This window comes from Cylas formicarius, unplaced genomic scaffold, assembly GCF_029955315.1.
Source record: "Cylas formicarius isolate icCylForm1 unplaced genomic scaffold, icCylForm1.1 PGA_scaffold_4__25_contigs__length_36172078, whole genome shotgun sequence".
Taxonomy (NCBI): domain Eukaryota; kingdom Metazoa; phylum Arthropoda; class Insecta; order Coleoptera; family Brentidae; genus Cylas; species Cylas formicarius.
In genome coordinates this window covers 9,672,397-9,694,769 of record NW_026844334.1, presented here as the reverse complement: position 1 = coordinate 9,694,769, position 22,373 = coordinate 9,672,397, and the positions used below count along the sequence as shown (strand labels likewise).

Here is a 22,373-nt window from a genome sequence, read left to right as displayed (position 1 = left end):
AAAAATGCGTAATTGTACTACTGTGGTCGTTTTGCAATTTCAGTGGCGCGACCGTTGGGAAAATTTTATTCGAACGACATTGTCGGTTACGTATGAAGATTAAAGTTAATCGGTTTATTTTTGCAGTTTCGATTACTTTTATTGTCACGTCTTCGCATATATTAAATTCATCTTCGACGGTTTCATTCAATTCCACGTCTATTGCGTAACGTGGAATAAGATTTAATCCGTGTAATTAAACGAATGACTGTTATTTACTATTATATGTAATTAAATTATTGGTCGAGCCGCAGAGGTAATATTGTTTCCCCGTAATTAATGCAAATCGGTTTCTTGAAAATAAATTTCAAACTTCGTTTTCGTTAAAAGGCGGGAAAGACAAAAGCGCGGTTCAGTACAATATCGGCCAAGTGAATTTATATGCGGGCGATTTTGCACGGACAAATGCCGATTCCGTCGAAGACGCGGGGTGAGTACTTTTAAAAATTTCGCGGCCGGGTTTGTCGTTTTTTTTTTCTCGCACCTGATGTAATTCGCGAACGCAAAAAAAATCGGAAAATCGGATTCGGCGACAATAAGTAGCAGTCGATCACTCAATTTATTGCTTTTATCAGCGATTATTATCATACAAAGCGAATCAAAACCGCGCGTATTTGGAATTTGTGAAGATTTTTATCTCGTTCGGGCAAAAATTTATAAAGAGGGAATGTGGCGATGTGAAGAATCTTACGCGTTTTAGTTTTGACAGTGGACGTAGGGTTGGGTTTTACGAAACAATGTTAGAAAAAAAATCGACAGATTTTAAAGACGTCGATGAAGTAAAGGCTTTAAAGAGACGATGGTACATTTTGGCGGTGTACGTCTATTATGCCACTTTTAGCTGTTTCCAATGGGTCGAGTATTCGATAATCACGAATGTCGTGATGAGGTACTACAACGTGAGCGCGAGTACCGTGGACTGGACGGCTGTTATGTTTATGATCGTTTGGCCGATCTTTGTGTTCCCGTCGTCCTTTTTGATCGATAAATTGGTATGTTCACACACAAAATTTCTTTTAAAAAATGGACTGAATGTTCAGTAACTCATACTTTCTCTAAACGATTAGTTTAGTTAGTTAGATTTATATCTAATTGCTAATATCGAAGACGGACCAAGAAGTACCGCACAGCCTGCTTAGATAAAATTAAACTACCATAAAACATTTTCGATCCACGCGGCTTAGAATTTTTGTTGCAGAAGAAAGTGATAGATTCAATATCTAAATATATAAAAGAAGGTGTTTAAACGACTTGACATTTTGAGGTGACGTTTGGAACACGCCGATGCTTCACTGAAATCGTTTTCTAGAACACAGTGGTATCAGTGGCGTTTCTGGCGGCATGTTTATTTATTCAGAATTTTCTCTCTGGCTTTTTTCCATGTCTGTAAATTCGGTGATTCAGCTCGAATTTCGGTTCTTATCCGCTCTTCTAAGTCAGCCAAGTTTGGTTTTGTACACTTTAATAGTTTTGAGGTGATCCCAAAGATAAAAATCTAGGGGATTTAAATCTGGCGTACGAGGTGGCCACTCGATAGTCCCTCTTTGTCCGATTTACCGATTTGGAGACATTTGTTGCAAGCACTTTTTACATGGGGAGCTGCCCCATCTTGTTGAGCCATATGCGGTTATCAATTATCCCTATTTCGCCATTTCTGATGTTCGGCTAAAGCCAAGCTAAATGGGGGATAAGGTGCTTCCTTAAAAGAGTATAATATTATTTACCGTTGGGAATATCATTCATAAAGAAAGGCTCTATAACATGTCCAAAAATTATTCCATAGATTTAGCTTTTGTCTATCTTTTTCCTTTTTTTTAAATAGTTTTTATTGTTATTTAATTATTTATTTATTAATTCGTTAACAACCATCGTGCATAAATTAAATTCTAGTTTATTGATTAAATAATTAATTATTTTAGTGCCTTGACATTCTTGTAATTGAATTTGATGATAGGGTATGTTAAATAAATGGACAATCCCAAATGGCATAAAAAGTTTGGTAGCTTAGGGAAAAAAGCGTTAATGTGGCAACCTCGCCTATGCCACCACTAGATAATTGTTAATTTCTTCAAAACAAGGAAAATTTTAAAAATCAACTGAGAACATTTATTTTACAAAAATATGACATAAACATTTTATTCTTAAATTATAATAATCAGGGGCGCTAATGGAATTAGTAATTTTAACATAATTGTTAAATTTAAATAAAATGGTCCGGAATATTGCTAAGATATTTATGAAAAAATGTTTTTTTTAAGTTTGACAACAACTTACGTTTCAAAATCACGCAAGGCAACGCCCCTCAAAGTTGGACAGCTTAATTTTTCAACAACGTGCATTTTCTAAAAATCCTAAATATATAAATGTGGTTTTCGAATGCTGTCTGTTTTCGATTTAGGCAATATTGGCCTCACCAATTATTGATTTTCGCCTAGAGATATTTTGGAAATTTATTGGGAAACTTTAATAGTGTATATTATGCAGCAACTTTGATAAACGTTGTTTTAGTCACGAGTTGCATTTGGCATAAGCGGAGGTAGTGACATACGAGTGACCGATTTATACATACATTTTCTATGACCATTAACTTTTGATTGGTACATTTTTGCAAAACAGAACAAACATATTCTCTCAGTGACACGTGGCAATCAGAACTGCAAAACGTGAAAATGCCTAAAATCCACCGACCATGGTTGAGAAAGCTTTGCACATGTTTCATTAGTTTCATTTTAGAGTCTTGAGTAGAAAAACTGCGTTCTTGGTTCTTGGTTCTTGGTCAGGCATCACAGCAGTTGTTTATTTTAATAATATATAGTTAATATCCAGTAAACCCCCCAGTAAAATGTTATTTTCTTGCATTTTAGGGCTTGAGATTCGCTGCGTTGGTCGGGTGCTTCTTAACAGCGATAGGAGCTGCGGTGAAACTTTTCTCCATAAGCCCGGATAGATTTTCGATCGTGTTGCTGGGCCAGGCCATAGTATCCCTGTCTCAGGTGTTTATCTTAAGTTTGCCGCCCAAGTTGGCTGTGACTTGGTTCAAGCCGAACGAGGTGCGTAGTAGTTATCGCGACTTATATCGTAAATCAATCAAAACGCCAATAAATCGTTCGGAAGGTTTTGTCAATAACTAGGAGGTTTTATTTACATTGGGGCGTTCAAATTTGTGATTATTGTTTGCAATTAATTATAGCGATTGACGTGTGAGATTTAGAGTCTGAATACTTTCCGCGGATATTTCCAATTTCAACTAGTCACGTGTCTATATTAGGGTTTAGTCAAAATTCTCGGGAATGCGTTAACTAATTAGATATCGTTTTAAAATATGTAAGAATGTGGGATGATTGACATGCTTACCTACTTGTCACACGATTTTTGAAACATAGTGTCTGATAATCATAATTATGTGAGGACGTTATATACGTTATCATTAGAAGAAAATCTCAATGGTGTGTACATAACTAGAGTAATAGATGGAACACATTAAAAATAAAAATTTTTGCTATTCCTTTTTTCGTATTTGCTAGAGTTATTGAGATTTATAAGATAGCGTTCTTAATTTTTCGACGTTTGCTAAGTATTGCTTTTTACCTATAAACCTTCATATACGGATATACATACATATTTCAGAACTTTCGATTATATAGCTTACTGTAACAAGAATATTAACCCAAAACGATCTGTGAAAACCGAGGTAATGTTAGAATGGAAAAGTTGAAATATAACAATTATATGTATACATGAGTGCTTAAAATGTGTATATATTGACTCCATAAACATTTAGGGGCCTGCCCGGTTCTCATTTCATATGTCATTAATTTTAGTTTACCCCATATATAGAACATAAAACACGATATAGAACAAAAATTATAAATACTAGTAAAGTGTTTATGGGAAAATATATTTAAAACCATTATCCAGATGGATAAGTAGACATACACATATTGTATCGATATACGTTATCTTTACAAACTCAAAGTTTGTGATGAAACGCATATAAAATAATTTAAATTACTGTCGTCTGCCAAAATTGATAATGAATTTTTTTTTAATTTTATTGCCCGTTTTCGAGGGACGAATTGATGGATGTTCTGATTCTTTGCTTAATTTTAAGACAAAAGCTTCTAATTTAGGAAACACCAGAACCGGGTTTTCCAAATACGCCTTGTTTTATATTTTTTATAGTAAAAAAAAGATATACTTAATTTGGCTAATGAACTGAAATTATTAATAATAAACAAATATGTAACAAGAATAATTGTTGTATTCTCATTACGTTAAATCCAAATATTATTTAGAATGTACTTCGATAACGACTCCCCATAGCAACTTATTCTTCTAAACAAACAAATATGTTTTTCTACTCCCGTCTGTAAAATACCTAATTATCCACCGATTTAGCGTGCGGGAAGCGTCACTTTACTGCTTCAGTTTCCCTTCCCACGAATCCGAGCCACTTCAGACATTTTCGGGATTTTACCGCACGGATTTGGGAGCAATCGGATGTTTTCGGAGATATTGCCCACGCTTTGAATTTTGACGTTTGTCAACTCTGACGATCGTGTCAGTGAATGTATTCGTGTTGTTTTACGAAAATGTACCCAAAAACTAACGGTCGAAGAAAAAGTATAGTATGCAACACATCCGGTAAACTTTTTAAGTCACTCGTTTATTAAACACTCGCTCCGCTCGTGTCAAATAAATCGTGAGTCAAATGCCGTTTACCGCATTTGTTGCATAATATACTATTTTTACTTATAAATACATTAAAACGTTTGAAAACGACATGACGATAAAATACATCGCGAATTTTATTTATATCAAAATTTCTCAGGTTTCAACAGTGTGCTCTATCGGAGTATTTGGCGTGATGCTGGGAAGCGCCATGGGCTTCCTAATACCACCCATCATAGTCAAAGACGATCCTGACATTTCCCAAATAGGAGCCAGTTTAAAAGTACTCTGTTGGGGGTTGACGTTGGTCGTGGTGCCTGCTTGCGTCGCAGTCGCCATTTGTGAGTGCAGCGTCTAGCGCCCCCATGGGTGAAAATAGTTGGTGAAAAAATGTTTCAGATTTTCCACACCAGCCGGCTAACCCGCCAAGCGAAGCTCAAGCCGAGGAAAGGAGACAGGTCGAACTCGTGACCCTGAGAACTTTCTTGAGGTCCGTTAAAGGTTTGCTCAAAAATAAAGCTTTCGTCATGCAAATGTTCGGCTATGGTATCTGTTACGGTATATTTTCGGCGTTCGGGACTCTGCTGAACCAATTTATCCTGTATTACTTCCCGGTACTTACGTTCGTAGATTTTTGTGGAGCGTATTATTTTTAATGGTTCGTAACTTCTACAGGGAGCCGCCGAAGATGCCGGCAGAATGGGATTGGTGATGATTTTGTCCGGGATGGTGGGGGGTGTTCTCGTTGGGGTTATCTTGGACAAAACTCATAGGTACAAGTAAGTAATCTTTTACAGTTTGATTTTATTATTTAAGATAATTTTATTATGAATCACAAAGTTTTGAAGTTTTTTAAAAGTGAGATTTTTTAAATGTGGTCCTATAATAATAATAATAATATATACTAATACTAAAAATTTAATAAATAGTAATAAAAACAAACAATTACAAATCGGGACCCAGTTTCCATCATACTTTTTTGTTATAGAATTAGTATTATGTTCGGAGGGGATTTCTGAATTTGGCACTGACAGAACTGAGTAAAATTATCTTAGCAACGCCAGAATCATAAAATTCTCTAGGACGTGTTGATTAGGTAATATTTGATATTTTTACAATTAAGCACCGGAAATGTGACAAGAACTTAAAAATGGGAACTGTAGTATATGTAGGTAACTTATTTATCGGAAGATGAAGTAAATTCCTGTGCTTTGGGAATACAATAGAGATTGCTTAAGATGAAATATTAAATTAAATATTAGGAATCAGTTTCCTTCTGATTTTTCGCTATACAATGGGTATTATATTTAGAGGATATTTCTTAATATGGCACTGATTTCAACTTATGTTGTAAAATTTTTTGCCTATCAAAAGGGCGGTTAAGATTATAACAATTTACTCCCTATACAAAACCACGTAAAATTAGCTATTTTTACATTTATAAAATATGAATGATAAATCTTAAAATATATTTAACTGAATTTTTTACTCTTAGCAGGACACGGAAATATGACATTTGGGCAATATATTTTCGATAATAACTTTTTTCTACTCCCGTCTGTAAAGTACCTAATTACTCACCGATCTAGCGTGCGGGAAGCGTCACTTTACCACGTCGGTTTCGTTTCCCACGAATCCGAGCCACGTCACGGACATTTCCGGGATTTTACGGTACGGATTTGGGAGCAATCGGATGTTTTCGTAGATATTTCCCACGCTTTGAACGTATTTGTGTTGTTTTGCGAAAATGTACTCAAAAACTAACGGTCGTAGAAAAAGTATAGTATGCAACACGTTCCGCTCCGCTGCGCTCTGCTCGTGACAAATAAACTCGTGAGTGAAACCGCACTTGTTGCATAATATACTATAAAAATTGAATTTTAGTGGAATCACGAACAAATAAACCTTTTAAGTCTAATGGTTAAAAAAAAAGTTAATACAACCTAAGATGAAGTAATAAATTTGTAATGCGGCATGAATGTTCCTGCGCGTTGAGAATGTGATGGAGATCGCTTAATTTGAAGTAATAAGGTCTTCTTGAATATGATTTCCATGGGAAGGCGGTGTTGCCATGCGCACGTGGATATAATATTTTTCCTGAATGTTTTTGATATATTCGCATGGAACTTGTCACAATTTAATTTTCCAGGGAAACGACCTTCGCGATTTGCCTGATGTCCTGTGTGTTGGGAATACGAATAAGATGAAATATTAAATTAAATAATAGGAATCAGTTTCCTTCTCTGAATTCTTGGCGATGTAATGGGTATTATGTTTGGAGGGGATTTCTGAATATCGCACTGATTTCGACTAATGCTGTTCAATTTCTTACCTATGAAAAGGGAGGTTAAGTTTATAACAATTTACTCCCCATACAAAACCACGTAAAATTAGATATCCTTACATTTAAAAAATATAAATGATAAATCTGAAAATAGATTTAATTGAATATGATATATTCACATGCATCGTGTCATAATTTAATTTTTCAGGGAAACGACCTTCGTGATTTACCTGATGTCGACGATATTCATCGGCGGTTTGATATTCGCCCTCGAACTGAAATTAAAATTGCTCATTTATTTAGCCATCGGATGTTTCGGGTGAGCCGCTAATGAATAAATCCGTCAAATGAGCAACTAAAAACGCCGCCCTTTCATTTGACAGATTCTTTCTGAACGCCTACATCCCCGCGGGAATAGAATTCGCGACCGAGTTAACCTACCCGGCCAACGAAAGTACCACGACTAGTCTTATGACTGCAGTGTCTCAATTATTGGGAGTGGCGTTCACCCTCGGCCTGGGATGGCTCAACGCCGAATGGGGAACGTTTTGGTCGCTTTCCATTCAGTCGCTGTTACTCGCTTTGGGCACGGTTCTGACGTCATTCGTTCCCAATAGTTTGCGAAGGCAGGCCGCTTTTCAGAAAGCGGTTGAATTTAAGGAAATACCGCAGGAGGAGTTGACAAAGAACTGACTTTTAATGGAAGACATTAAAATCATTGGTGAGACCTGAAGTGTTTAGAATCAACCGAGTGTTGGTATAACCTTCTGCTCGAAAGGCGTTGCCAAATGGATGTTTGTTCCTTTAAACATCTGGGCATTTATGTAGTTTAATGCGTATTTTAGTAATTTTAATATAATAAGAAATTAATAATAGAAGACAACCGATATTCTTCTTTATAATTGCGTTTCACACCAAACGGACAGTTGAAGCAGTGATATTTATCCTTTCTCGACACCACAGATAGTCAGTTGCACCCATTTTGTTTAATTCTAAAAATATACGTGCAACTTAGTATTACTTTGTGCTTCCTCAACTATGGATTAGTATCACAAAATCAAGAATCATCTTCTTACGAGTTTAGAGCACTTTAGAGACTGCATAGAGACACCTTATTGATGACTGATTAATTGGAATATACGTACCTTCTGTAGTTGGATGTCTTTGCTTTTTACCGACGACTGTATCAGTTTTCGATTCTCAGTATGAGTATGTATATTTATTTATAAAACGTTTTATGAGTTGAGAATCTCATTAAATAAATTTGTTCTCCGCATTTGTTTGTTTATGTCGCCTATATCCTGATATTAAGCTGAAACATGCTGACAAAAAGGTAAGTGTATGTAGAAAAATATGTGCAAATTACAAATAATCAAAAAAATATTCAACCTTCATACCTCGGAACATCGATAGATAAGGACGATTGTCTGAATAACGCTACTTCAGATTATTTTACAAATAAAAATTCTAAACTAACCATTAGTGTAAGCAAAACATTTCATTTGTTTAAGTTGAACGTAAAATATTTGCTTTTGTTGTGGAGGATTTTTCCTTTATTTTTAATAAAAACCTTGTATTAAGGAACATTTGGTTATCTTCGATTATATTTTTCTAAAGGCTAAATATACAAAGTGCTAAAATATTTTCATCATTAATGTGAGTTTGATAAAAAAATATTATAAATAAATAAATAGTTCGAAATGTACATCTTGCCGAAAAACAAAATTTACTCGAGTAAATGACTCAAAGACTACTTTCTTTATTCTTCATTTATCTAATTTATTCAAAGAAATATTTAGTGTTCTGTAAAAACAATGACATAACGAGACTTAAAAAATGAACTATTTTCATAAAAATGAACAAAAACACAGTCAATAAAATGTTCAATAGCAATGCGCTGGGCACATTTGGTACTGAGCCAGACGTCAGATAACAATAGATCGGTTCGACATTTTTCGTGTGACTTTTATTTTAACTCTAAAATCTAGAAAGTTTGTTATTGAAAAACGAAAAAAAAAATGAATAAACATTTTAAAATCGATTCTCGGTGTGAAGCTAGAGCTTTGCGCGAGGCTACGCCGCGTGACGTCAGTAGCCAGACAGCAGACGCCACGCTGTGCCGGACAACAGAGGATTACGAATTCTCATAAACGTTTGTTTGTGGCAAACGCAATGCTTCAAGGTTATCAAAGGGCTGATTCGCGAAATTTACCCCATGTCAATGTAGAAACGGTGTACGAGCTTTTGGAAAATAACGCAAATTTAAACGAAGCTGTTCTACATCCAAATTTTTTTTGTTTAGCACTAATGGGTAAAATTTAATTCTGCCTTAAAACATGGTACATATGCCGGCAAGGTGAGGAAAGCTATTATCTGCTTTTTTTTCTGCATTGAATATTCTGTTTTGCATGCAGTAAATGATCTATAATCTACAAAATATTATATATTTTTTGCCGAATCAAAGTTCCCTCTTGCATTGGCTAAGCGATCAGGCAATAAAACTGAAGAGTGTCTCATAAGCGAATACATAAGCGTATTTCGCCTTCATGAGAACGTAGCTTTACTTTCAATGTTTTAAAGAAAATGATACACAAATATAGGATAACAGAAATGTACGAAGCATCGTACACCTATGGTGGGGGATAACCAACTGAAATTATTTGATTTTGATAACTTGTTTAGACTTCTAAAAATCGAAATTACTTTTTAACGAAAATTGGGTTGATTCGTGATGTGAACTATATGATGTTTTCAATGAGATACGTTCTAGGAGAACGACCAGTCACGTAGATATAATCTCAGAATCTATTTTTTTGGAGTCCACTTGGAAAACATATTTTTCAATTCAGGGAGACTTTTCGGTTGAGGGCTCCGCAGCCGGTACTCTCTGAAAATATTCCGCGATATCTTTCTGTCTTGTCCTTTTCACGCTGAGCACTTGCTGTTTTGTAAAGATTAAATGTCTGTACTCTAAACCCAACACCGATTATTATGTGTCTGGCTACTGACGTCACGCAGCCTAGTCTCGCGTAAAGGTTTCGTTTTCTAGCCTCGCGCCGACATTTGTTTTTTTAATGTTTACGGCGGACGTAAATGTGAATATTTTGCCCTTAATTTTTTTTATCGTCTTTTAAAAAAAAATCTTTCGCTTTCAGTTAAAATAGAAAAATGTCGAACCTACCTATTGGGTCCAATAGTTTTGGAAATAGCATGTAATTTCCTTTTTACTGATTCCTCAATGCGAATCATCATGTACATATATTATAATGACTTTATTCGGATGTGGTGTTTAGCGACGATGTTCGATTGTAATTTAGAATAGTTCCAAGTCAAAAGATCTGCCAACAGAAAACTTGAAAAGGAAACTCTTCAGTTACGCATTGCCCTGTTGCCAGTAGAATAGAAAAACCCGGCTTAAGCCTTCGACGCCTTAAATTGGGTAATTTCGTCGTGTACGACCTTTCGCATCTGAGGACAGAATTAATATTAGTGCTAGATTTTATCGTGTTCGTGGGACAATGGGTACGATTGCTTATCTGTCGCCGTTTGTTTTAGTTAATTCGGAAATGAAAGTGTAAATGTTTAACATCTGATTTAAAATTTGCTCCTCTCAGTTTTTGAAATGGGATAATTTGGTTTGGTTCCTAACAGAGAAAATTGCTTTAATTACTTCGTGCGACTTATTTAATTGTAAATATCGCGCCAAAATCTCAATACTTCAGAGCCTTGTTGTCGCGAAGTGCCTGAACCCAGGTAAAATAATGTTGGAAATGAAAATAAGCAGCAACGAAAAAACGCAAGTTTACAAGAGGCGATGGATAATTTTACTTATATACGTGTCATATTCGGCCGCCAACTCATTCCAATGGATGGAATACTCGATTATATCCAGCATCGTTATGAGGTTTTACAAAGTTGGACCCACCGACGTGGATTGGACGTCAATCATATACATGGCTTTGTATCCTCTGTTGGTCGTTCCTGTTTCGTACTTTATAGAAAAGAAAGTAAGATTTTTTGTCGCTAATATTGAGATATACCGGATCTTTCAGTAAAGGCAACGAGGTACGGTATTAGGGAAAGAGACGGCTTTAAAAATTTTCAAAAAAAATTGTTAAATCAATCGGTCATAAGAAAATGCTGAAAATTATTTTTGAGTTTCTGAAACGGCTACCATTTCTATCTTAATTTTTAAAACTCGAGTTTAAAGTTGAGATAAACTCTATTCTTTTTTGTTTAATGTTCTAAAAGTAAAATTAATGTTAACAATTTTAACAAAAATCTGAAAAATATTAATAAAGAATTTAATTGTTAGTATCCTTGCCCATTTTCAATTAATTTCAAGAATTGTGCATTGAAATAATCAGTATTTTTCGATCGATTTCCTCTAGGGAATGGATTAGGATGAACTCGTGAGTTTCAAATAAGATATTTTTAATGCCATAAACACAATCACACTATTTAAAAGGATCGGCAAACTAGTAACTGGCACGAGAATGAAATAACATGATGATATGTTTTATGTATAATTATTTTTCATTTTTTAATACTTAAAAACCTCTATGGTTAATAAAATTAGTTAGTCTCCAACAATGGATTAGTTAACACTTGCTTAGCTGCTCTCTTTTTTGCTGAAGATACGCACTTCAGTGCTCGAAGCATAGACTGACGATGGCAGTTTACTTAAAACAAAAGGATTTGTAATTGGTGTGGAGGAAGAAAATTGTTTCTTAATTTTTTGACTACATAATAAATTAGCATTTTTTTTGGATAAATTTTTGATCATTGGTCTTTTGTTAAGATAAGCAATCGCAATCATCTCACTTACAGCCTAGGGAAGCCTAGGAAGCCCTTTTTAGGGGAATCCGGATTTATTAAAATACGTTAAAATGTTCGAACGCCTCCAGTCTTTTTTGTGAGAGCAATTAAAAAAACAGCACTTACGCTAACTATGGTCAATTTAAGCAAACTTTTGCAGAAATTTCGGAAAAATAATATGCAGCACTTTCTATCGCCCGATTTACTTTTTTTTTTCAAATTTCTAGAACTGTCCGTTTCCATTTTCGTTGCCGTTACTGGGACATCTGGTTCATAGTGGCTTTTAGAAAATAAATAATTTCTGAGATTCGATTACATGCACCACCAATATGGCTTACAGGATACTCAGCATATTTCATAAATTTTACAGGGTCTGAGGATGGCAGCTCTTTTCGGCGGAATCGGTACTTTCTTAGCGGCAGCAGTAAAAGTATTTTCCGTTCACGAGAACAGATTCGCCTTGGTAATAATAGGTCAGGGTATAGGTTCGGCGGCACAGGTATTCGTGCTTTGCTTACCGTCAAAAGTCGCAGCTGTTTGGTTTAAACCGAGTGAGGTATTCAACATGTACGAAACTTTTTACTACTTAGGGATGGGATTCGCTATAAGTACTACCTGATCCCACCCCTAATGGTCACCACGTGCTACAGAAATATTGTTGGAATACTTTCAGGTTTCTACGGCTTGCGCCTTGGCAGTATTCGGTACCCAATTGGGCTTCGCGCTGGGATTCGTAGTACCATCGTCCATCGTGACGAATCACGATGACTTGGATTTGGTGGGCGCGGGTTTAAGAAAACTCTGCTGGGTTATTTTTATTTATATGGTTCCCGTGGTGCTCGCTATATTCTTCCGTAAGAACTAACCCAAGAAAATTGCTCACAGGCAGAGGAATTTGTTGTAGAATTTGAAGATCTGCCACCTTTACCTCCAAGTGTCTCGCAGATTGAGGAACGCAGGCGGATACCTCTACCGTTCTTAAAGTACTTGAAATTTTTCGTAAAGCTTTTCGCCAATAAGGGTTTTGCTCTTCATACTGTGGCGTACGGACTGAACATTGGGGTGTTTGCTGCGGTGGGAACCCTTTTGAACCAATTCATTTTGGAATATTTTCCGGTCGGTGAAATAACCCGATTGAGGAAAAACGAAGTAATCTTAGTGTTGTAGAGCTCAGAAGAAGATTCTGGGAGAATAGGGTTGCTCATGGTAGTCGGTGGAATGGTAGCTTCCTTAGGGTTTGGTATTATTCTGGACAAAACGCATACCTACAAGTATATACTTATTTCTGGTTTACCCACATGCTACTAGATATATATAAGGGTTGTAAATACCTCGACATTGATGATATTTTAACCTGTACTTTACGCTACTTTCTTTCTAAAGAGATATCTTTTTCCTTTTCACAGAGAAACCGAAAATTGTGTGATTGTTGAAAGTGGTTGAAGGCGAGGGTTGAAATGGCAGGTCTTATTGTTGGGTTGAAATTAAAAGTACCCATATTATTAGCAAAGCCTCTTTATTTATATCTAGTGGCTATACTGATTCACTATCTGTACATACAAAAGGCACTTTTTTTTAAATGCTTTTATTTCGATATTTTTCAAAAAATTAAAAGTAATTTTAAAACAAGTCTACACCTCTCAAGTAACCAGATTTGGTGCCTATTCGTACATAACATTCGTACATTTTAGGGAAACCACCGTGTTTATTTATTTTGCGGCCGTAATTGCAACAGTGGCAACGATGTTTTCGCTGCAGACCCGGTCCAAACTTCTGGTCTACGTCAGCTTTCTCATACTAGGGTTAGTCCCATTGACTGGTTTGATCAGAATTGCTCTTCATCGTAAGAAGTAAACTTCGTTACTACGCCTATCTTTCTATGTCTAGCTTTAATTATTTGCCTAATCTCAAAATTTGAGTTTGTTGAAGAAAAGTTTGTTCTGTACAGGGACATTTAAAATGATCGATTTTAGCGCTATTTTCTCAATTAGTGTGGAAGACAGTCAAGACATACAGGGTGTCTGGAAATGATGTACAAAAAATTTTAGGGTTGATTCTAATTGAGTTTAAGTTCATATATTATTTTTTCGGAAACTCAACAAACTTTTGGCATACTTTGTTTGTTTTTTTTAGACCAAATTTGACATAAAACGAATGGATCTCATGTCCATGATCTTAGCAAAATGTACTCAATTTTTTTTATTTAAATCATTTTCCACATTTTAAAAGCTTGCAGTAAAGACACCTTTAAATTTAAAACATACCCTCTTGTTACATTAGAGTAAAACGCACCGTTTCCAAGAAAATCCAGGTTTAAAATATTATCTAATAGCTATATGAAGAAAATTAGTGTGTTTTCACAGCATGTTTTGATAATTATTGAAATTAAAAATGATTAAAAGACAATTGGAACCGGTTTATTTTATTGTGGAATAATTAAAGTTTAATGGTCTTTAATTGCGTATTTTTAAAATTAGTAAAATACTTCAAACAAAAAAGTTTGAGGACATTGTCTTTATCATTACGTCAAATTTAGTCTAAGAAAAGAAAATAACAATAATCGACAAATGAGAAAAAAAGTTATTAAGAAAAATTAATTAAACATTTTTTTTCAACCCTGCAATTATCTATTTTTGAGTTTTTCAAAAAATACTGATGAACTTTTTTATTAATATTTCGATCAGAATCGGCTCCTTAATTTTGCTCTTCACCTTGCGAACACCCTATATGCATTTTTTCCGCAGTAAGCATAGTGACTTCTTAAAATTTATTTTATATTATAGAGATTGCTCCAAAAGTGCTAACAATATCAAAGTTGTGCTTTATGAATAGCACTGCATATTCTACCATTTTTGAAGATGCCTAATTATTAACTATTCTTAAATAATTTGAATTTTGTCAAAATTTCGTTTTATTTGCTTATCTATCTATTCAAATCCTAATTATAAAAAACTTCGCTATACCGAGTATCTAAAAATTTCTCTCTAGGAGAAACAAAATTTTGTTTTTATTTTGATTGGCGTAAAACGGATATTTAAGTTATACTTAGTTAAACAATGAAAATTTTGTTCAATGAATACAGTTTTCAATTTTTGAGTATTATAAAATAAAGAAGATACTTAGCGCTCAGCTGCAGCCAAATCTGGGACTACATTGCGATATTTCTTCCTAGGTGTTTCACCAACGCTTATATGCCTGTAGGATTTGAGTTTGCGGTAGAGATAACTTACCCGGCAGACGAAACGACCACGACTGGTATTTTAAATGCGATGACACAGTTAATGGGTGTCGGGATTACCCTCATTTTGGGAATGTTCAACATGCGTTTCGGCGCTTTTTGGTCGTTGGGTAGTCAGGCTGTAGTCCTTTTAGTTGGAGCGATAATAACGTCCTTCGTACCTAACGAACGCAGAAGACAGGACGCTTCGAATGTGCAACGAGATGGTGACGAGAAAGAATTGAAATTGTTGAATCAAAACGAGTTTCAAGCAGTATAATAAACGAATGAAGAATTGTATTTAGAGTTTTCTTGTGGAATTAAAAAATTATTTGACATATTTCCCAGCTAGGATTCTTAAGGCTGATGCTTATTATATACATTTCCTAAAAAATAGAATGAAACTTTAGGAGTTAAAAAAGTTAGGCCTCTATAACCTTCATGTAATAGTTTATTGTTATATTATCCTTCTTTAGACCTCTGTAGATGTTACCTCTTCAAACTCGATCTAGAAGGTCTCGCTCTAAAAAATCTGCATTCAAAGATCACTCTGACGCTGTATATGTTACACCGCTAAAAACTCGCGTAGGCCCTATAAGCTTGCTGCAAAAGTTCCACTTCTAAAAGCTTCAGCTCCAAAAGCTCCCGCTCTAAAAGCCCCGATTCTAAAACCTTCCGTTCTAAAAAGTTCCCCTTTAAAAGCTACAACTCCAAAAGCCCCGTATCTAAAATGACACGATTTAAAAGCCACGGATCTGAATCAGCTCCAGCATTAAAACATCTGCCACTAAAGATTTTCCTTTTAAAAGCAGAGTTTAAGATAAAAACTTAAACCCTTCAAGTGTTGTCAAGTGTCAAAAAACAATATCTTAGGCTAAAACGTGAGCATCACAACTTTATATACTATATATAAAATACATAATAAGTGAAAACGCAAGCGACAAAAAAATGTATTTTTAGTGTTAAAATTAAGGTACTACTGAGCACCATTGGATTTAATAATTACACACGCACGTATCCTCACATTCTTTTCCGGAGCCGAATCGGATATATGTTGTCCTTCGACCTTACCGAAATATCCGTCGTCAAAGCAAGATCCTTCAAGCTACCATCCGCTTCTATCTCGTACTTTTGCAGGACCGTCGTCAAAATTATCTTCAAGGTCATTTGTGCGTACGTTTTGCCTACAACCGACGCGACATCTGATTAAACTATTTTTCTTTAAAAATTAGCAAATTGTTACCCACTGTTACATTTTTGATGGTTCAAACTGTGACGCATTTTTTCATTTTAAAATTCAATTTAAGCGAAACCGAACCAATTCGATAAATAATCAATGTTGTCACTTAAAAAGTTTTGTTTATGGGATATTTGGTGGTCTAATTTGGTTACTTTTTAAAATGTCTGTCATATTATACCGAAAATAGTAAATACATTAAAGTTTCATTTTTGTAAAAACCATGTTTATTATAGCATTTTTGAATTTTACGTATATATTATATTATTATAGAGAACTTTTCAACTTATACAGGTGTCAAAAAATGGATTCTAACTTAAAGTGTTTAAATGAAACGTCATATATTGACTTATCAGGATTATTAGGGTATCCTATAGCTTACTTACAGAAAAAATACGGGTGCTGGAGTTATTCGGATTTGGGTGTTTAATAACAAATTAAGTCAATAATAGTTCAAGTTTGCTCGAAGCTCGAGGCTGTAATTCGAGCAAAAATAGTTGTAACTTACCCACGCAGCCTCGTGGTCCGGCGCTAAACGGTATGTAAGCGTAAGGGTGCCTCGACCTCGCAGCTTCCGGTAAAAAATGATCCGGATAGAAGTCATCGGGTCTCTCCCAATAGCGTGCGTCTCTGTGGACATTGTGAATCGCGAGAACGATAGACGTTCCCTTTGGTATCTCACAACCCGCTGAAAATTGCTTGCTAAATCAAGATTAATAGAAGTCGGCGTCGCTATCACCAGCAAGCAAGCAAATGCAAGCCGTTCCACTGAGTAATTTTTTTATTTGAATTTTGAAGACAAGGAGGATAGCTTACCGATGTTAGCGTCATCACTTGCCACCCGCACGATGAATGGTCCAATCGGAAACAGCCTCAAAACTTCTTTGAGGAACATGTCCATATACTCAAGCTTCGGCAGGTGTTCTTGGCGGAGCGCTTCGTCTCTACCGACTACCCTGACAATTTCGTCAAACACTTTGGTCTGATACTCGGGATATTTTCCCAGCATGAGCATCGAAAACGAGCAGATCACCGCTATCGTGTCTTCGGCCTGAAACGGCCGCTCGAATTAGAGTTCTACTAATGGTTTAAACAATTTTTATACCGCCGACTGCAATGTAGCCATGTGGTCGATCATTTGCTGGTCGCTGATTACAAAGTCCGGCACTTGCCTTCTTATCTCTACCATCTGATCTAAAACTGAACGGGTCCCGCATTCCTGCTTTGGCAGTGCATGTCTTGCTTCGACTGCTTTTAAGCACTGGAAGGTGAGGTCGAATGCAAATATTATATCAGAGCTTTTTTCCCTCTATTACGTTTTAATTCTAGTGGAAGATCGATAAATGCTGAGTGTGTAACGATTATCATAATACAACTACAACCTTCAACTAGTTGTGGTTGGTGCAATTCTGGTTGTTTTTTGTTGTGCCAGTAGACTTTATTTTTCAAAAGGTTCTCATTAATTCGTCGGAGTCTTTCGAAATGGTAGAGTTTTCCGAACGATATACCGTTTTCACAAACCTTTTATGGTTTTGATTTCGGAATGAGGTTAAGACCCGCCTGTTGTCAGCACGTGTACCACAAGACAGGGACGCAATATGTGAATCCGAACAGAACTGTGCCGTGTGGACTATTGTATTTTGAGAGTAGAATTTAAAAGTAAAAATAGTTTTTTTACTAGATGAACTAATAATAATCGAGGAATCTCACCGATAAAACTCTACACAAATCGGTCAGCTTTCAGCATTTGTGTGCACGAAATACCGAAGTACGGTTCTGGAACTTCATTGTGGAATTGCGAATTGCGACGTAGGCCCGAGGTTAGACCTTCATAAAAATTTACCAAAGTTAAATACCGGATTATGTCGTAAAAACAGTATATTGTTTGGAAAACTCTACTAATTCAACGTTCTGATTAGAAACGCCATTGCATCACAACGAATACAACTAGAACTAGTTGTACTGGTTGTTATGTCAGTAAGAGTTGTTTTTTGTTACCTTACTGGACTTTATTTCTTAATGAGTTTTAGTTTAAGTTTGTGAAAAATTTGGGTCTCTTAAAACATCGAAATACATTAATTTTTCGGTATTCTGAATGAAATAATTCTTTTACATTATTGTAATGCGAACAATTGAAGGAAATAAAAACACATTGAACTTGAAACGATATTGATGATGAATTTCTCGACTTTACTGCAATTTACAGCTAACTAAATAAAAAAATATAAAAAACAAGAATGTCAGAAGAAACTACTGATATCGATTTGGAAAAATCCGCACAGGGCTATAAATTTATATATAAAACACATTATAAATAAAAGAGTCGTATCGTTGGTCGGTGTCTATTTCAATAATGTCTTACCCGATTAAAAAACTCTTGAATGACTCTGATGGCGGCCTGTTGTTCTGAATAATAATTTGACAACATGTACAGAAAGTCATTTTGCAACCAAAATTTTATTATTCTTCTGTGAACAATTTCGTAGCACCTGAAAATCACAGCGTAAGTGTAGAAATGTGATTTGTCGCCATTTACCTAGCGATATGACACAATAATTCGTCCAATTCGCCGTTTTGGGCGTCCGATCTTATCCCCAGAACAGTCTCTAAAACGACAACGAGTTGGATAATCAAAATTGAAAATACAGGCTGAACTAACCAAGATGAGGCTGAGGAGCACTTCTGAGCAGGGTCCTACTTTGAAAAACTTTTCTAACTGGGTTGATAGATAGACTATATTATAAAAACATTGCAGAGAGAGTTCCAAAATTTTGCAGTTCATAAAACTTATATTTTTTCAATGGGACACCAAGTACTAGAATTAAAGAATCACTCACTACAATGAAAAACCAGATGTATTTTTGGAAACCTCAGATGCAATATAAAAAAATAATCTATAGGCTGCTTAATCAAAAAACGAAATTCTATATTAATGCGATTCACAATTAGACCATATTTTGTGTATGATGACACTGTGTATGTTACGTTTAGATTTTAAAAAAGCTTTTAAGACTTGCATAAATTTTAAAACATTTTTTTGAAAATACTAACACCCAGGAGTAAACCCTCGCTCATTCGTGGTTGATCAACTTCATATCACACGTAACCAACCGTTTACAATGTCTGTCGTAGCCCTGTGTATGTAATGTTCAACGTTGAACGTTGCTCCGTCAACTTTCTGACTTAAAATGTCCGCCAAAATTTGCGCGTGCCTTAAAATAGCGCGGAAATATTTCATTACGGAGCGTTTCAGAAAAAGAGGCGATATCAGTTTTCGGTCTTTCTTCCATTTCGCACCTAAAATCGCGTTGACGCGTCAGCGGCGAAATGTCGGTAGCCTGGCGACTTACCGGAAGAGGTGATGAGTCCCTCCCCGTTGAAAACTTTCAGGAATTTGTAGATATCTTCGGATTTGTTCGAAAACTTTGCGTACGGCAGTATTTTCTAGAGGAAAACACCTATTCACTTTTTTGCGCCTAATCAAATACTTGTCAATCTAGGCAACACAATACCTCGATGTGTTCGGCGTCCCTCAACATGACGGTAAACTTTGGGCCGAACCAGAACCTCATCGGACTCGGATAACTGCCCACCAATTCCACCGCTCTATCAAAAATGTCTGAAACGGTGATGTCATCAGACCGCCTATCGACATTTAAAACATCCCACCTTCGTCTTTACACCAGAATTCTAAAGCATTTCCAACTAAGGGTAAAATACGCGGCCCAGGCAATTTTCTCGATAACACTATTTCCTTCCGATTAAGCCATAGCCAGCAGACGACGAAGAATATCAAGACCAGCGAGAATTCAGAAAGCCACCAAGCAAAGGTCACCTAAAATGTGTTGTATATATTATATATTTTTTCGGTCCAGTGACTAAATTGAGCACTTTTTTCTATAATTACTGAATAATGCTGATATCAGGATAACTAAACTTAAAGAGAACCAAATAGAGAGGGAGAATAAGATGAAGAAACGTTATATCAGTGGATATGATTAAGAATTTTTTTATTTTCCATAGGACATCATATTGATTTCTGTCTAAGTAACTGACATGATTTAATATAAGAAGTACTTATCAGATTGTTAATGCAGCCAACAGCATTGTATTATTTTAAAAGAAACTTATACAGGCTATTGCGAAAAAACTGAAACTGAAACTGAAAAACTGTTCTGAGTTTCAGTTTAGCTCTGAAGAAGCCAACAGAATGCTTAGCGAAATGTCAGCAAGTTCGATTCATCAACAAACGACGCAGGAAGAATCCAGAAGATTTGTAAATAGGAACAGCAATGTAGGTAAAAGAACGTTCGAGGAATTGTAACAGAGCTTCGATAGCGCACATTTGTTTTAGGAGTATCAGCCCCAAATTTTACTTTTTCTACTCCCTACTTTAAAATTCGCAAATATTCTTAAAGTTAAAACGCTAGTTTCTTTAAACACTGTCACGACTCACTTGGGCGTTTTCGGTATTTTAGTCACAAATTTGGGAGTGATTGGATGTTTTTAGTAGATTTTGGACACTCATAGTATTTTAAAGTTGTCTCCAGGACTAAGGAATGTATTCATGCTGTTTTACAAAAATGTCCAAAAACTCATAGTCGTAGAAATAGGTAACGTCGGTAAACTTCTTCAATCACTCGTTCATTAAACAAATCAAACTTGTGGCCAAAGTGGCATTTATCAAACTCATCAAACGTATATACATACTATTACTAAATTTTTGTTAGAGCAAAATGCAAGTTCTTGGTCAATTTTTTTAAAGTGGTTTCCCCTGTTCCACCAATTTTGGCTCTGCAAAATTGTTCACCTCGACGACAGTTACACCACTTTTTCCATGATAATTAAAGCACATTGTTGTGCTGCGTAAACCAATCATTTACAGCAGGATATGAGCTGAAAAACTGATGATGAAGCTGACGCTCTGGTGGTAACCAATGATACTGGAATTTTGTCAGTTTTTCTGCACCATCATTCAGTAATCTAAATTTCGCCAAAGACACGCCGATTGGTGATTCGCATTAGAATTTGCAAAAGCAGATAATTAAATAAAAACAAATTTTTTTCATTAATCTACCTCAACAACAACACTTGCTCATAAATAATTTATTTTATTTCTCTTCGTTTTTGTTCACCCTACTAATAATTGTCAAGACATTCGCCGCAAAAAACGGCACTGGGGTCATTTTTCTCTTCGGACTGAGAACTACGTTGATTTTCCAAGGCTTTAATAACAATTTTATGTAGAATTTAATGGAGAATATAAAAAGTTCTGAGACATTTTCGCATAGAACTTACGGTTTACGAGCAAAACTCCGAACAGAATCGTGAAATCATCTATAGAGGGTGATTTTTTGATAGAAAGAGGATGAAGCTCCTACCGGGAGGATGGGAGCTCCTCGGATTTGCATAATTTTTTTATTTTATTCGTCGTTTTTACGTCTAATTTGCTTAGATTGCGATGCTGTGAATGATGTGAAGTCTTGCAAGATGTAAAAAGGTATAGGACCACGCGAGATTCATATTTTCATTTTTCATATTTCTAATATTACCGCAGTTAAATAATTAGAAAAAAAATAGCGTATTTTAGATTTTACTTTGCTATTAAACCACGGTTTTGGTAAATTTTACGCATATGTTTACGACAAAGACTCACCATCTTGTTAAACAATTACCGTATAGATCACGTCACAATATAACGACGCGGGATGATACTGAGAACAGTTGCAAAAAAGTAAAAACTGAAGCATGGTAATTGTTGGGAAATCGCGTTGACGAGTGCGAGCGACATGAAGAAGTAGAATTTTTATTTTCAACCTGTTCTCGAATTTCACAATCTCGTGCCGCAATCTTGAACTATAACACAATTTCCAAGAAGAAGGTAGATAAAAAAAACATTGCGTTATTTGAATACTAACAACGGATAGACGAAAAAATATATTGTTTAATAGGAATTTTGTCCCAAATCCGCACAAACCGTTGCACTCCCAATTATCATTAGAAATCGCCCACAATTATCAAACCTGCGCAATTATGCACGTTAATTAATAGCATGTAATGAAGTTTTTAATTCGCTTAAATAAATATCGGTCCGATACCCTGTAATT

General features: G+C 35.5%; 3 protein-coding genes across 4 annotated transcripts; 2 read left to right on the top strand and 1 right to left on the bottom strand.

Annotated features, from left to right (window-relative positions):
• Positions 1–748: 748 nt before the first annotated feature.
• On the top strand, positions 749–8,146 carry LOC132700798 (heme transporter FLVCR2-like). 2 transcript variants are annotated; one of them, XM_060668339.1, is made up of 7 exons: positions 749–1,031; positions 2,904–3,032; positions 4,871–5,051; positions 5,110–5,324; positions 5,386–5,489; positions 7,203–7,313; positions 7,378–8,146. In XM_060668339.1, the coding sequence occupies exons 1-7, from the start codon at positions 777–779 to the stop codon at positions 7,685–7,687; spliced, it is 1,305 nt and encodes a 434-aa protein (XP_060524322.1). In that variant the 5' UTR covers positions 749–776; the 3' UTR covers positions 7,688–8,146. The 2 variants fall into 2 exon arrangements, with proteins under 2 accessions (XP_060524322.1, XP_060524321.1); XM_060668338.1 differs by having other exon boundaries at positions 2,904–3,089.
• Positions 8,147–10,510: 2,364 nt separating this feature from the next.
• Positions 10,511–15,875, top strand: LOC132701169 (uncharacterized MFS-type transporter C09D4.1-like). The gene is made up of 7 exons (XM_060668892.1): positions 10,511–11,001; positions 12,183–12,368; positions 12,486–12,666; positions 12,717–12,928; positions 12,980–13,083; positions 13,504–13,614; positions 14,985–15,875. The coding sequence occupies exons 1-7, from the start codon at positions 10,756–10,758 to the stop codon at positions 15,307–15,309; spliced, it is 1,365 nt and encodes a 454-aa protein (XP_060524875.1). The 5' UTR covers positions 10,511–10,755; the 3' UTR covers positions 15,310–15,875.
• Positions 15,876–15,878: 3 nt separating this feature from the next.
• LOC132701168 (cytochrome P450 4c3-like) lies at positions 15,879–22,037 on the bottom strand. The gene is made up of 11 exons (XM_060668891.1): positions 21,923–22,037; positions 19,936–20,101; positions 19,779–19,885; positions 19,617–19,710; positions 19,378–19,563; positions 18,803–18,872; positions 18,629–18,755; positions 17,372–17,527; positions 17,083–17,317; positions 16,775–16,954; positions 15,879–16,213 (listed from the first exon to the last, which is right to left on the bottom strand). Exons 1-11 carry the CDS (start codon positions 21,923–21,925, stop codon positions 16,050–16,052), a joined length of 1,488 nt encoding a protein of 495 aa, XP_060524874.1. The 5' UTR covers positions 21,926–22,037; the 3' UTR covers positions 15,879–16,049.
• Positions 22,038–22,373: the final 336 nt, after the last annotated feature.